The 15,865-nt window shown below is 42.2% G+C and overlaps 1 protein-coding gene across 1 annotated transcript in view; it reads right to left on the reverse strand.

The window, feature by feature from the left end:
* OTUD4 (OTU deubiquitinase 4) overlaps positions 1 to 15,865 on the reverse strand; it is a 660,142-nt gene that overhangs the window by 462,705 nt on the left and 181,572 nt on the right. The window contains exons 6-7 of the mRNA XM_053700214.1: positions 3,078 to 3,159; positions 2,109 to 2,256 (exon numbers count right to left, since the gene is read on the reverse strand). Of these exons, the coding sequence (XP_053556189.1) occupies positions 2,109 to 2,256; positions 3,078 to 3,159 (230 nt within the window). The remainder of the gene's footprint in view (positions 1 to 2,108; positions 2,257 to 3,077; positions 3,160 to 15,865) is intronic.

The following is a 15,865-nucleotide window of genomic DNA, read 5'->3' on the forward strand; positions in this document are numbered from 1 at the left end:
TAGTGTTGAAACTGCTCCCTCTACCTTAGGGACCGTCTGCCACGCGTCCCGCCTGGGGTCAGTTATGGGGAACATTTTCTTAGAGATAGGGGGGGGGGGGACAAAAGGTACACCTGGTCTCTCCCACTCCCTAGTTACAATATCCGCCACCCTCTTCGGGATCGGAAACGCATCAGTGTATACAGGGACTTCTAGAAACTTGTCCATTTTACACAATTTTTCTGGGACCACCATGGGGTCGCAATCATCCAGCGTAGCCAAAACCTCCTTAAGCAGTACGCGGAGGTGTTCCAGCTTAAATTTAAACGCTAAGGAATCTGATTCTGCCCGCTGAGAAACCATTCCTGTGTCAGAAATTTCTCCCTCGGACAGCACATCCCTCATTGCCACCTGGATAAATCATCCAAAGCTTCTGATTGCTCATCCTCTGTTCTTAAAACTGAGCTATCACGCTTTTTAGGAAAAACTGGCAGTTTGGATAGAAAGGCCGCAAGGGAATTATCCATGACTGCTGCTAATTGTTGTAATGTAATAGGGGCCAATGCGCTAGAGGTACTAGGCATCGCTTGTGCGGGCGTAACTGGTGTCGACACATGGGGAGAGGAAGGTGGACTATCCTCATTACCTTCCGTTAAAGAATCATCTTGTGCAACGTTTTTAAGTGTCACTGCATGGTCTTTAAAATGCTTAGATACCTTAGCACACTTTAAACACAAATGTAAAGGGGGTTCCGCCCTGGCTATTAAACACATAGAACAACGTCTATCTGTAGGCTCTGACATGTTAAACAGACTTAGACAGCACTCAAATACAGAAAAATACAATTTTAGAAAAAACGGTACAGTGCCTTTAAATAATAAAAAGCGCACACTTTTTTACTAAATCTCAAAAAATAACCCAATCTTTATGAAATTTTCACCATATGATCATAATGCTTTGAAATGATTGCACAGTGAATTTCAAGTCAATTAACCCCTTAATGGCCAAACCAGAGCAAACTAAAGCTGGCAACCGGTTAGCAAACTACAGCACCATGCCACAGCAATCTGCTGTGGCCCTACCTTCCTTGGGGATTAGTTTTGATCGAAAATAAGCCTCTCTGAAGTCCTCAAGTAATCTTTGGACCCTCCACGTGAAGCAGCATGAAGCTATCTGCAATATCAACTGCGCAACTGAGGCGCGAAATTTAGGCCCCCTCCCTCTCCACTCTGGAGTTGTGGGGCCTTCGCAAGCCTAAATAGGTGTCTAAATATATGCCATGTGGAATAAACCCCATAAAAACGTTCCAAATGTAATAAAAACTTGTAAAAAGATCAGATTTTTGTTATAAAACAATCGATTGCCCCTTAACAGTGTCCACCAGTGTTTTGAGCCCTTTTAATTAAGCCTTCCTTCTATACTAAGTCTCAGAATATGAGGATTCTTGTCAGTCTTCGAGCATTACTAAGTCTTGACTAGAAAAAAATGACTGAACATACCTTATAGCAGTTAAGCCTGCAAACTGTTCCCCCCAACTGAAGTTTTCTGGTACTCAACAGTCCTGTGTGGGAACAGCAATGGATTTTAGTTACAACATGCTAAAATAGTTTTCTTCTCAGCAGAAATCTTCATCACTTTCTGCCACAGAGTAAATAGTACAAACCGGCACTATTTTAAAATAAACTTTTGATTGAAGAAATAAAAACTACAAATCTAACACCATATTCACTTTACCCTCCCGTGGAGATGCTACTTGTTAGAGCGGCAAAGAGAATGACGGGGGGGGGGGGGGGGCGGAGCCTGAGGGGGAGCTATATGGACAGCTCTGCTGTGTGCTCTTTTTGCCACTTCCTGTAGGGAATGAGAATATCCCACAAGTAAGGATTAATCTGTGGACTGGATACACCTTGTAAGAGAAAGTGGCTATTTGTAGATGGAGTCACAATTAGAATTTCATGATTCAGATATAGCATACAATTTAAGGGAAAAAAACCTGCCAATTTACTTTGAATATGAAATGTACATCTTTCTCTTGGTGTCCTTTTTTTGAAAACTTAGCTCCTTTGAAGGTGGGCAACGTAAAGTAGTACTCATAATTATTTACATCAAACACTATTGTAACTTTTTACCTGGCAACTTCATCTTCCAGATCGGATTCCGACCCACCACTGTCAAATAATTCTTCTTCAGCATTTAAGTCATAAATGTCTGATTTCAACATCTGTTTCGTAACATTTACACCCAACACTTTATCATAAAGTAACTCATAAATTAAAGCTTTGGGGGGGGAAAAAAACAAAGAAATGTTATAATTTGTTTTTATACAACCAAAGGAAAGCAAAATAATTGTATAAAGTATTTGCTACTTATCTGTTGAAACTAGAAGTCTTCAAATTTAGCAACAACTTTAAAAATCAATCCTGAAGAATTTAACCAACAATTATACTGAAAATTTGTCAAGAGTTTGTTATGAAACATCTAAACTTTCACACAATGGAAGTCCCAAATATTGTACGTAGCTAATCAAAAACGTTAGGAGCCAAAAGAAAAAAAATCTCAGTGCATGTCAATTTATTTGCTTTACTTTGATCAGAGATAATATATTATATGCAATTACAAAACCAGAAGGGTCTGATATATTGTCAGTTTACCATCTGCAGTGTGTTAGGGTTGCATCTTATCAAGCTATGGCTGTCGATAATGATTTGAAGAGTCTGGTGAGAGAGGAACCAAACTTGCATATGCATGCAGCATTGTTTTTCAGATTCTTTTAGACTTCACACTGATATTGTATATCATGAAGACCACATGCACAGCTCATTTCTGTTTACTATAAAATATAGGAGATTGTTCATTTGTGTTTAGTTAGATGGATTTTTTAATTTAGTCATACAATTGTGATTAATCTACATATGTTCCTAAAAAGGTTTTTACAATAGCTTTTACACACAAGTTTAAAAAGCTGCAGTTAATACATTGAGGTAGAGCAACCTGTCAAGAGTAAGCAACTGTACTAGCAGATTTAAAAACATAATGTGACATGGCAATGAAAACAAAAAAAAATTCTGAGATTTGATTTATTAAGTAGCTATACTTACATTGGCACACAGCAGCATTTTCTTCAAAACCAATGGGGTAGATAATATCGTAATGATTCCCATTTGAGAAGCACAGCAATATCTAAAAGGTGTAAAAATTAGTCAATCAGTACATTAAAAAAGAACATGTGTTCATGTGCCTAATTCTTTTTCTTCATGTTCTATGAGACAATACATAAAGAGGTGAGCCTAGAATGTTAGAAGTTCACAAACTTCCCCAAAAGTCTTTATCATTCATCCCCCCCCCCCCCCCCCCCGCATATGAAATAAACCATTACACAACCAGGAGTCTGTAGACATCAGTATACATCTACAACTTTAAGGCTTGGTTAGGAGTCTGAAAATCATCACATTATTTAAAAATAAGCAAAAGTATACATTTTTACAAAAAACACTCCAAGAAGGGCTATATATACAGTATCTCACAAAAGTGAGTACACCCCTCACATTTTTGTAAATATGTTGTTATATCTTTTCATGTGACAACACTGAAGAAATGACACTTTGCTACAATGTAAAGTAGTGAGTGTACAGCCTGTATAACAGTGTAAATTTGCTGTCCCCTCAAAATAACAACACACAGCCATTAATGTCTAAACCGTTGCCAACAAAACTGAGTACACCCCTAAGTGGAAATGTCCAAATTGGGCCCAAAGTGTCAATATTTTGTGTGGCCACCATTATTTTACAGCACTGCCTTAACCCTCTTGGGCATGGAGTTCATCAGAGCATCACAGGTTGCCACAGGAGTCCTCTTCCACTCCTCCATGACATAACAGAGCTGGTAGATGTTAGAGACCTTGAGCTCCCCCAACTTCCGTTTGAGGATGCCCCACAGATGCTCAATAAGGTTTAGGTCTGGAGACATGCTTGGCCAGTCCATCACCTTTACCCTCAGCTTCTTTAGCAAGGCAGTGGTCGTCTCGGAGTTGTGTTTGGGGTTGTTATGTTGGAATAATGCCTTGCGGCCCAGTCGCCGTAGGGAGGGGATCATGCTCTGCTTCAGTATGTCACAGTACATGTTGGCATTCATGGTTCCCACAATGAACTGTAGCTCCCCATTGCCGGCAGCACTCATGCAGGCCCATACTATGACACTCCCATCACCATGCTTGACTGTAGGCAAGACACACTTGTCTGAACTCCTCACCTGCTTGCCGCCACACACGCTTGACACCATCTGAACCAAATAAGTTTATCTTGGTCTCATCGGACCACAGGACATGGTTCCAGTAATCCATATCCTTTGTCTGCTTGTCTTCAGCAAACACTGGATATGACGCTGAGCACGTGCACTCAACTTCTTTGGTCAACCATGGCGAGGCCTGTTCTGAGTGGAACCTGTCCTGTATGGTCTTGCCCACCGTGCTGCAGCTCTGTTTAAGGGTCTTGGCAATCTTCTTATAGCCTAGGGCATCTTTATGTAGAGCAACAATTCTTTTTTTCAGATCCTCAAAGACTTCTTTGCCATGAGGTGCCATGTTGAACTTCCAGTGACCAATATGAGAGCGATAACACCAAATTTAACACACCTGCTCCCCATTCACACCTGGGACCTTGTAACACTAACGAGTCACATGACACCGGGGAGTGAAAATGGTTAATTGGGCCCAATTTGGACATTTCCGCTTAGGGGTGTACTCACTTTTGTTGCCAACGGTTTAGACATTAATGGCTGTGTGTTGAGTTATTTTGAGGGGACAGACAATTTACACTGTTATACAGGCTGCACACTCACTACTTTACATTGTAGCATAGTGTCATTTTTCAGTGTTATCACATGAAGTTATAATAAAATATTTACAAAAATGTGAGGGGTGTACTCACTTTTGTGAGATACTGTAAATGGATCATCTACAAAACATTCACGCAAAGAAAAATCTAGTGTACAATGTCCCTTTAAGGGGGACCTCTAGGTTAACCCTTTCACATACAATACATTCCATTATTTAAAAAATAAATGTTTAGCGCCCCTAATGCAGAATACTAAAAGAGAAAAACATATCCAAAAATCCATATTGCATATAATACAAATTCATAAGAAGATCGACCAATCATTCTCTTTATTCATATCCTTATGGTCAAAGTTTCTAATTTTTAAATCTAGAAGTCCTGCTTCAGAAGGAGTTCCCTATCCCCCCACCCCCCTCTTCTAGGTCTACATATGTGATCAATAATCTTGAACCTAAGCCGGCTCACTTCATGTCCTGCCTCAATAAAATGATGGGCAGCCAGGGCATTTAAATCTTTATTCCTAATGCTGAATTTATATTCATTGATCCTTTCCTGGACCCTGCAGGTGGTCGCACCAACATAGGCAAGGCCACATAAGATAAATAGAATATTCTATATTACAGGTAACGTAGGGGTATGAATAAAGAATTATTTTTGTATTTACTTGAGCTCCATCTACTTAACACTTGTGCTGGACATTTGAGAATTTTTTTTTCCCCCAAAATGCGGAGTAGCCAGCAACAGAATATCTATGGCGCTAGAAGGCAAATTTATATACGGATGGATGAAGTAGAATTCTGGTTCAAATACAGAACTAGAATTTTAAGAGCTTAGTATCTTTGATGTAGCAGAGAAGAAACTGAAGTAGACAGAAAGCAGAGCTCAGATACAAATGGGGAGTATAATGTTTATATATCTATTATGATTCTCAATCTAGAACAGGGTTCTTCACACCGTGGGTCGGGACCCATTACTGGGTAGTAACAACAGGTTTACTGGGCAACAACTTGCGTCTATGAGAGTGTGTGTGGTGTGTATGTTGCATGATAGAGTGTGTGTTATTTCCTTTTAAAACACTTTCAAGTTTGGCTACAAAAAGGAATAAAGTATGCACATATGTTACTCACTTTGCAAAAACAAATTAGAGCTATATTGTATATTACTTCAGAAATATTCAGACCAAGCATTAAAAAAAAACGGATCACCAAGGGCGGAGCTAGCTGGCGCCCAAGATGGTCGTGGGTAGAAAGAGCTCCGAAGTTTGGTCGGAACAAATAACTTATTACAGCTCAGAAACACCTCCGGAGCACCGGACAAGGGAAGTTACTGAGAGGTGCAGAGAACGCACCGTACTCAGTTCAATCAGCCACGTGGAGGCAGGTACGCTCCGATAGAGGGAAAAAACAGAATTTATGCTTACCTGATAAATTACTTTTTCTTGCGGTGTATCCAGTCCACGGCTTCATCCTTTACTTGTGGGATATTCTCATTCCCTACAGGAAGTGGCAAAGAGAGCACACAGCAGAGCTGTCCATATAGCTCCCCCTCTAGCTCCAACCCCCAGTCATTCGACCAAAGGTTAGGAAGAAAAAGGAGAAACCATAGGGTGCAGTGGTGACTGTAGTTTAAACAAAAAATTTTATACCTGACTTAAATGCCAGGGCAGGCCGTGGACTGGATACACCGCAAGAGAAAGTAATTTATCAGGTAAGCATAAATTCTGTTTTCTCTTGCAAGGTGTATCCAGTCCACGGATTCATCCTTTACTTGTGGGATACCAATACCAAAGCTTTAGGACACGGATGAAGGGAGGGAACAAGACAGGTACCTTAAACAGAAGGCACCACTGCTTGCAAAACCTTTCTCCCAAAAATAGCCTCCGAAGAAGCAAAAGTATCGAATTTGTAAAATTTGGCAAAAGTATGCAGTGAAGACCAAGTCGCTGCCTTACAAATCTGTTCAACAGAAGCCTCATTTTTGAAAGCCCATGTGGAAGCTACTGCTCTGGTAGAATGAGCAGTAATTCTTTCAGGAGGCTGCTGGCCAGCAGTCTCATAGGCCAAACGGATGATGCTTTTCAGCCAAAAGGAAAAGGTAGCAGTCGCTTTCTGACCTCTCCTCTTAAAAGAATAGATAACAAACAAGGAAGATGTTTGTCTGAAATCCTTAAATAGAACTTTAAAGCACGAACTACATCAAGATTGTGTAACAGACGTTCCTTCTTCGAAGAAGGATTAGGACACAGAGAAGGAACAACTATTTCCTGGTTAATATTCTTGTTAGAAACAACTTTAGGAAGAAAACCAGGCTTGGTACGCAAAACTATCTGCGTGGAACACCAGGTAAGGTGAATCGCACTGTAAGGCAGATAATTCTGAAACTCTTCGAGCAGAAGAGATAGCTACTAAAAACAAAACTTTCCAAGATAACAACTTAATTTCTATGGAATGTAAAGGTTCAAACGGAACCCCTTGAAGAACTGAAAGAACTAGATTTAGACTCCATGGCGGAGCCACAGGTTTAAAGACAGGCTTGATTCTGACTAAAGCCTGAGCAAACGCTTGAACGTCTGGTACCTCTGCCAGACGCTTGTGTAAAAGGATAGACAGAGCTGATATTTGTCCTTTTAAGCAACTAGCTGACAAACCTTTCTCCAATCCTTCTTGGAGAAAGGACAATATCCTGGGAATCCTAATCTTACTCCATGAGTAACCCTTGGATTCACGCCAACAAAGATATTTCCGCCATATCTTATGGTAGATTTTCCTGGTGACAGGCTTTCTAGCCTGAATCAGAGTATCTATAACGGACTCAGAGAACCCACGCTTTGATAGAATTAAGCGTTCAATCTCCAAGCAGTCAGACGTAGAGAAACTAGATTTGGATGCTTGAACGGCCCATGTATTAGAAGATCCTGCCTCATTGGCAGTGTCCATGGTGGGACAGATGACATGTCCACTAGGTCTGCATACCACGCAGGCGCTATCAGAATCACCAAAGCCATCTCCTGCTTGATTCTGGCGACCAGACGCGGGAGGAGAGGAAACGGTGGAAAAACATAAGCCAGATTGAAGGACCAAGGCGCTGCTAGAGCATCTATCAATACCGCCTTGGGGTCCCGGGACCTGGACCCGTAGAGAGGAAGTTTGGCGTTCTGACGGGACGCCATCAGATCCAATTCTGGAGTGCCCCATAGCTGAGTCAGCTGGGCAAATACCTCCGGGTGGAGTTCCCACTCCCCCGGGTGAAAAGACTGACGACTTAGAAATCCGCCTCCCAGTTGTCTACTCCTCCATGTGAAGCAGCATGAAACAGCCTTTCAATTCTAACTGCGCATCTGAGGCGCGAAATTAGGCCCCTCCCACTCCACTCCGGAGTTGTGAGGCCTACAAAAATCACTTCTAAGTGACTAAATTTATGCCATGTGGATAATAACCCCAGTAAAACACTCCAAAGTGCTAAAAAAGGTGTCTCCAACGAGGATTTCTTAAATAAATAATCGATTGCCCTGCATTAGTGTCAACCAGCCTAATTAGCCCTGTTATGTAAGCATTCAATTCTATACTAAGTCTCAGAACAAAGCTTACCCTCCCCACATGGGGATCTTGTCAGTCTTCTAGCATTATCTCAGTCTTGTCTAGAAATAAATGACTGAACATACCTCATTGCAGTCAAGCCTGCAAACTGTTCCCCCCAACTGAAGTTTTCTGGTACTCCTCAGTCCTGTGTGGGAACAGCAGTGGATTTTAGTTACAACATGCTAAAATCATTTTCCTCTCAGCAGAATTCTTCATCACTTTTCTGCTAGAGAGTAAATAGTACAAACCGGTACCATTTAAAAATAACAAACTCTTGATTGAAGATATAAAACTACAAATCTAACACCACATTCACTTTACCCTCCCGTAGAGAGACCCTAGTGCTTAGAGCCGGCAAAGAGAATGACTGGGGGGTGGAGCTAGAAGGGGAGCTATATGGACAGCTCTGCTGTGTGCTCTCTTTGCCACTTCCTGTAGGGAATGAGAATATCCCACAAGTAAAGGATGAAGCCGTGGACTGGATACACCTTGCAAGAGAAATATGTAAGTACAGAGATCCTGTCACAACCATCACACAGTACAGACCTCAGGATAACACAGAAGGCCACAGCAGTAAGCTTTGTCACTACTTGCTAAGAGCACCAATCACTAAGGGGAATAACTCCCATACCTTCTCCTTCTTCCCCCCCCCCCCCCCTCCTCCTGCTGTTTTCACCATACATGTTCAGCCGACCTGCTACCAAAAGTTGCAGGTTCTACTTGTATTCCGCCCCTATTCCATCTTCCTTTTATTGAAATATATTATGGTTAAGTTTATTGTTTATTTAAGCATATATGTTGATATGCTCACGTTTACTTTGTGTTATTCTAGCTTTAAAAGTAAATATTGGCCTATCCAACAAGAGAAGAACCTTAGCGGCATATCAGTTAGGTAATGAGCATAAATTTTATAACCTAGAAGAGTTAGCAACAGAGGGAATTGACCTCTCAAAAAATTGGTTACTATTACGCCAATGCCAATCATATATAACAAAACACCCTGATCGAAGGAATTTAGTGAGGCCCATGACGGCATTTGAATCACTATGTAGAACAGACACCCCACATAAAAAGACACTAGCTATTTCTCATGCACTACTACAAATCCCACCTCATGGCTACACCCCGTATTACATAGACAGGTGGAATACAGAACTGAACCTAGACATGACACCAAGAGAGGTCTCAGAGATTTTCACGAATGTAACCAAGGTCTCCTCCTCCAGCCGGCTAATTGAACTAAATTTAAAGATAATCCAAAGATGGTACTACACACCGGCTAGGATACATAAACTCTATAGGACGGCAAGTGATACATGCTGGAGGTGTGAAAATGGCAGGGGGAACATGGCACACATCTGGTGGGATTGTACTATGATAAAGGAAGTGTGGGAAAAAGTGGCAAGGGAGACTTCAGAAATGGTGGGGGTTACGATTCCACCAGATCCTCGCATCTGGCTATTTAATATTATTCCAAGAAAAACACAAACACAAGTGAAAAAACTAATCTTTATGGCAAGTAATGGCATGAAGACATTACTTGCAAGGCACTGGAAACAAAAATACATCCCCACAATTGCTGATTGGATCCACACTTTCCAACACATCTTACAATTAGAGGAATATGCATACATTAAATCGAGGACAGAGGTGTCATACGGCTTAATGAAGATCATGTGGGACACATATATAGCAAATAAATTTCACAATTAGCATACGCGAACTAAGTTGTGTTTATGCTTTATTAGGAGATTGATATAGGACCTAAGGCTCCTGACAACTGTGGCAACAGAACGTTTCTAGATACTTTTTGTTAGACGCATTTCACTGCATAACTGTAAAATGTAAAAGAAAATGTTAAACGGTTTGTTGCAATTCCTTTTTTGACTTCTGTATTGTACGAATTTTATTTGACAATAAAACTGTTTATTCAAAAAAAAAAAAAAACGTAAATATTGGAGATCTACAAGTCTTGCACTTTTACTATTGATCCATCTGCTGCTCTCTCTCCCAGCCCAGCTGGGAACCAGCACCCCCTACACAATTCTGCACTCAGGTAAGAACTCTGCTACATACTACACGCTATGGAGTTAAGGAAAACACTACCATCTGTCATCAGGCCCAAGACACAAGGCCACCTCCTGTTATAGTTAAACATCACAAATCGTATTGCTCATACAATATACTTGATTAAGGTGACACAATCACTTAAGTTAGCTACTTTGAATGTCAAGGGGCTAAATTCCCCAACAAAGTGCTCAGTTGCTTTGTCCTGGTTCAAAAAATCTAGGGTTGATTTAGTTTTTATTCTTGCATCTAATGTAAAGAAAAGAGGGGGAGTGGGAATATTAATACATAGGTCCTTACCATTCCAGCTTTTGTTGGCTGGCGCAGATCCCGGAGGCAGGTGGTTAATACTGGTTGGCCTACTAAACAACAGGCCAGTTACAATGGATAATATCTATGCGCCTAATATTAAACAAGCTAAATTCTTCAAAAGAGTTTCCCAAAAAATTCTACAACTACAGAAAGGCTCCCTCATTTTAGCTGCAGACTTAAATATGGTATTAGAACCGGTTTTAGACTGCTCAACGGGAAGTAGCGGGATATCCTCAAGATCCATTATGGACACTGGTGCAAATTTACACTCACTTGCCCTTATAGATGCTTGGCGTGCCAAACATACAAAAAAAAACAGAATTTATGTTTACCTGATAAATTACTTTCTCCAACGGTGTGTCCGGTCCACGGCGTCATCCTTACTTGTGGGATATTCTCTTCCCCAACAGGAAATGGCAAAGAGCCCAGCAAAGCTGGTCACATGATCCCTCCTAGGCTCCGCCTTCCCCAGTCATTCGACCGACGTAAAGGAGGAATATTTGCATAGGAGAAATCATATGATACCGTGGTGACTGTAGTTAAAGAAAATAAATCATCAGACCTGATTAAAAAACCAGGGCGGGCCGTGGTCCGGACACACCGTTGGAGAAAGTAATTTATCAGGTAAACATAAATTCTGTTTTCTCCAACATAGGTGTGTCCGGTCCACGGCGTCATCCTTACTTGTGGGAACCAATACCAAAGCTTTAGGACACGGATGATGGGAGGGAGCAAATCAGGTCACCTAGATGGAAGGCACCACGGTTTGCAAAACCTTTCTCCCAAAAATAGCCTCAGAAGAAGCAAAAGTATCAAATTTGTAAAATTTAGTAAAAGTGTGCAGTGAAGACCAAGTCGCTGCCTTACATATCTGATCAACAGAAGCCTCGTTCTTGAAGGCCCATGTGGAAGCCACGGCCCTAGTGGAATGAGCTGTGATTCTTTCAGGAGGCTGCCGTCCGGCAGTCTCATAAGCCAATCTGATGATGCTTTTAAGCCAAAAAGAGAGAGAGGTAGAAGTTGCTTTTTGACCTCTCCTTTTACCAGAATAAACAACAAACAAGGAAGATGTTTGTCTGAAATCCTTTGTAGCATCTAAATAGAATTTTAGAGCACAAACTACATCCAAATTGTGCAACAAACGTTCCTTCTTTGAAACTGGATTCGGACACAAAGAAGGCACGACTATCTCCTGGTTAATGTTTTTGTTAGAAACAACTTTCGGAAGAAAACCAGGTTTAGTACGCAAAACCACCTTATCTGCATGGAACACCAGATAAGGAGGAGAACACTGCAGAGCAGATAACTCTGAAACTCTTCTAGCAGAAGAAATTGCAACCAAAAACAAAACTTTCCAAGATAATAACTTGATATCAACGGAATGTAGGGGTTCAAACGGAACCCCCTGAAGAACTGAAAGAACTAAATTGAGACTCCAAGGAGGAGTCAAAGGTTTGTAAACAGGCTTGATTCTAACCAGAGCCTGGACAAAAGCTTGGACATCTGGCACAGCCGCCAGCTTTTTGTGAAGTAAAACAGATAAGGCAGAAATCTGTCCCTTCAAAGAACTTGCAGATAATCCTTTCTCCAAACCTTCTTGAAGAAAGGATAGAATCTTAGGAATTTTTATCTTGTTCCATGGGAATCCTTTAGATTCACACCAACAGATATATTTTTTCCATATTTTATGGTAGATTTTTCTAGTTACAGGCTTTCTGGCCTGAACAAGAGTATCAATGACAGAATCTGAGAACCCTCGCTTTGATAAAATCAAGCGTTCAATCTCCAAGCAGTCAGTTGGAGTGAGGCCAGATTCGGATGTTCGAACGGACCTTGAACAAGAAGGTCCTGTCTCAAAGGTAGCTTCCATGGTGGAGCCGATGACATATTCACCAGGTCTGCATACCAAGTCCTGCGTGGCCACGCAGGAGCTATCAAGATCACCGATGCCCTCTCCTGATTGATCCTGGCTACCAGCCTGGGGATGAGAGGAAACGGTGGGAATACATAAGCTAGATTGAAGGTCCAAGGTGCTACTAGTGCATCTACTAGAGTCGCCTTGGGATCCCTGGATCTGGACCCGTAGCAAGGAACCTTGAAGTTCTGACGAAAGGCCATCAGATCCATGTCTGGAATGCCCCACAATTGAGTTATTTGGGCAAAGATTTCCGGATGGAGTTCCCACTCCCCCGGATGAAATGTCTGACGACTCAGAAAATCCGCTTCCCAATTTTCCACTCCTGGGATGTGGATTGCAGACAAGTGGCAGGAGTGAGTCTCATTGAATGATTTTGGTCACTTCTTCCATCGCCAGGGAACTCCTTGTTCCCCCCTGATGGTTGATATACGCAACAGTCGTCATGTTGTCTGATTGAAACCGTATGAATTTGGCCTTTGCTAGCTGAGGCCAAGCCTTGAGAGCATTGAATATCGCTCTCAGTTCCAGAATATTTATCGGGAGAAGAGATTCTTCCCGAGACCAAAGACCCTGAGCTTTCAGGGGTTCCCAGACCGCGCCCCAGCCCACCAGACTGGCGTCGGTCGTGACAATGACCCACTCTGGTCTGCGGAAGCTCATCCCCTGTGACAGGTTGTCCAGGGTCAGCCACCAACGGAGTGAATCTCTGGTCCTCTGATCTACTTGTATCGTCGGAGACAAGTCTGTATAATCCCCATTCCACTGACTGAGCATGCACAGTTGTAATGGTCTCAGATGAATTCGCGCAAAAGGAACTATGTCCATTGCCGCGACCATCAAACCTATTACTTCCATGCACTGCGCTATGGAAGGAAGAAGAACAGAATGAAGTACTTGACAAGAGCTTAGAAGTTTTGATTTTCTGGCCTCTGTCAGAAAAATCCTCATTTCTAAGGAGTCTATTATTGTTCCCAAGAAGGGAACTCTTGTTGACGGAGATAGAGAACTTTTTTCTACGTTCACTTTCCACCCGTGAGATCTGAGAAAGGCCAGGACAATGTCCGTATGAGCCTTTGCTTGTGGTAGGGACGACGCTTGAATCAGTATGTCGTCCAAGTAAGGTACTACTGCAATGCCCCTTGGTCTTAGCACCGCTAGAAGGGACCCTAGTACCTTTGTGAAAATTCTTGGAGCAGTGGCTAATCCGAATGGAAGTGCCACAAACTGGTAATGCTTGTCCAGAAAGGCGAACCTTAGGAACCGATGATGTTCCTTGTGGATAGGAATATGTAGATACGCATCCTTTAAATCCACCGTGGTCATGAATTGACCTTCCTGGATGGTAGGAAGAATTGTCCGAATGGTTTCCATTTTGAACGATGGAACCTTGAGAAATTTGTTTAGGATCTTGAGATCTAAGATTGGTCTGAATGTTCCCTCTTTTTTGGGAACTATGAACAGATTGGAGTAGAATCCCATCCCTTGTTCCCCTAATGGAACAGGATGAATAACTCCCATTTTTAACAGGTCTTCTACACAATGTAAGAATGCCTGTCTTTTTATGTGGTCTGAAGACAATTGAGACCTGTGGAACCTCCCCCTTGGGGGTAGCTCCTTGAATTCCAGAAGATAACCTTGGGAGACTATTTCTAGCGCCCAAGGATCCAGAACATCTCTTGCCCAAGCCTGAGCGAAGAGAGAAAGTCTGCCCCCCACCAGATCCGGTCCCGGATCGGGGGCCAACATCTCATGCTGTCTTGGTAGCAGTGGCAGGTTTCTTGGCCTGCTTACCTTTGTTCCAGCCTTGCATTGGCCTCCAGGCTGGCTTGGTTTGAGAAGTATTACCCTCTTGCTTAGAGGATGTAGAACTTGGAGCTGGTCCGTTTCTGCGAAAGGGACGAAAATTTGGTTTATTTTTAGCCTTAAAAGACCTATCCTGAGGAAGGGCGTGGCCCTTACCCCCAGTGATATCTGAAATAATCTCTTTCAAGTCAGGGCCAAACAGCGTTTTCCCCTTTTAAGGTATGTTAAGCAATTTGTTCTTGGAAGACGCATCCGCTGACCAAGATTTTAGCCAAAGCGCTCTGCGCGCCACAATAGCAAACCCCAAATTTTTCGCCGCTAATCTAGCCAATTGCAAAGTGGCGTCTAAAGTAAAAGAGTTAGCCAATTTAAGAGCATGAATTCTGTCCAAAATCTCCTCATAAGAAGAATCTTTATTGAGCGACTTTTCTAGTTCATCGAACCAGAAACACGCTGCTGTAGTGACAGGAACAATGCATGAAATTGGTTGTAGAAGGTAACCTTGCTGAACAAACATCTTTTTAAGCAAACCCTCTAATTTTTTATCCATAGGATCTTTGAAAGCACAACTATCTTCTATAGGGATAGTAGTGCGTTTGTTTAGAGTAGAAACCGCCCCCTCGACCTTGGGGACTGTCTGCCATAAGTCCTTTCTGGGGTCGACCATAGGAAACAATTTCTTAAATATAGGGGGAGGGACAAAAGGTATGCCGGGCCTTTCCCATTCTTTGTTTACAATGTCCGCCACCCGCTTGGGTATAGGAAAAGCTTCGGGGGGCCCCGGGACCTCTAGGAACTTGTCCATCTTACATAATTTCTCTGGAATGACCAAATTGTCACAATCATCCAGAGTAGATAACACCTCCTTAAGCAGAGCGCGGAGATGTTCCAATTTAAATTTGAATGTAATCACATCAGGTTCAGCTTGTTAAGAAATTTTCCCTGAATCTGAAATTTCTCCCTCAGACAAAACCTCCCTGGCCCCCTCAGACTGGTGTAGGGGCATGTCAGAACCCTTATCGTCAGCGTCCTCATGCTCTTCAGTATTTTCTAAAACAGAGCAGTCGCGCTTTCGCTGATAAGTGGGCATTTTGGCTAAAATGTTTTTGATAGAATTATCCATTACAGCCGTTAATTGTTGCATAGTAAGGAGTATTGGCACACTAGATGTAATAGGGGCCTCCTGCGTGGGCAAGACTGGCGTAGACAAAGGAGGGGAAGATGCAGTACCATGCTTACTCCCCTCACTTGAGGAATCATCTTGGGCATCATTTTCTCTAAATTTTTTGTCACATACATCACATCTATTTAAATGAGAAGGAACCTTGGCTTCCTCACATACAGAACATAGTCTATCTGATAGTTCAGACATGTTA

This window comes from Bombina bombina, chromosome 2 (assembly GCF_027579735.1).
Source record: "Bombina bombina isolate aBomBom1 chromosome 2, aBomBom1.pri, whole genome shotgun sequence".
Classification (NCBI taxonomy): domain Eukaryota; kingdom Metazoa; phylum Chordata; class Amphibia; order Anura; family Bombinatoridae; genus Bombina; species Bombina bombina.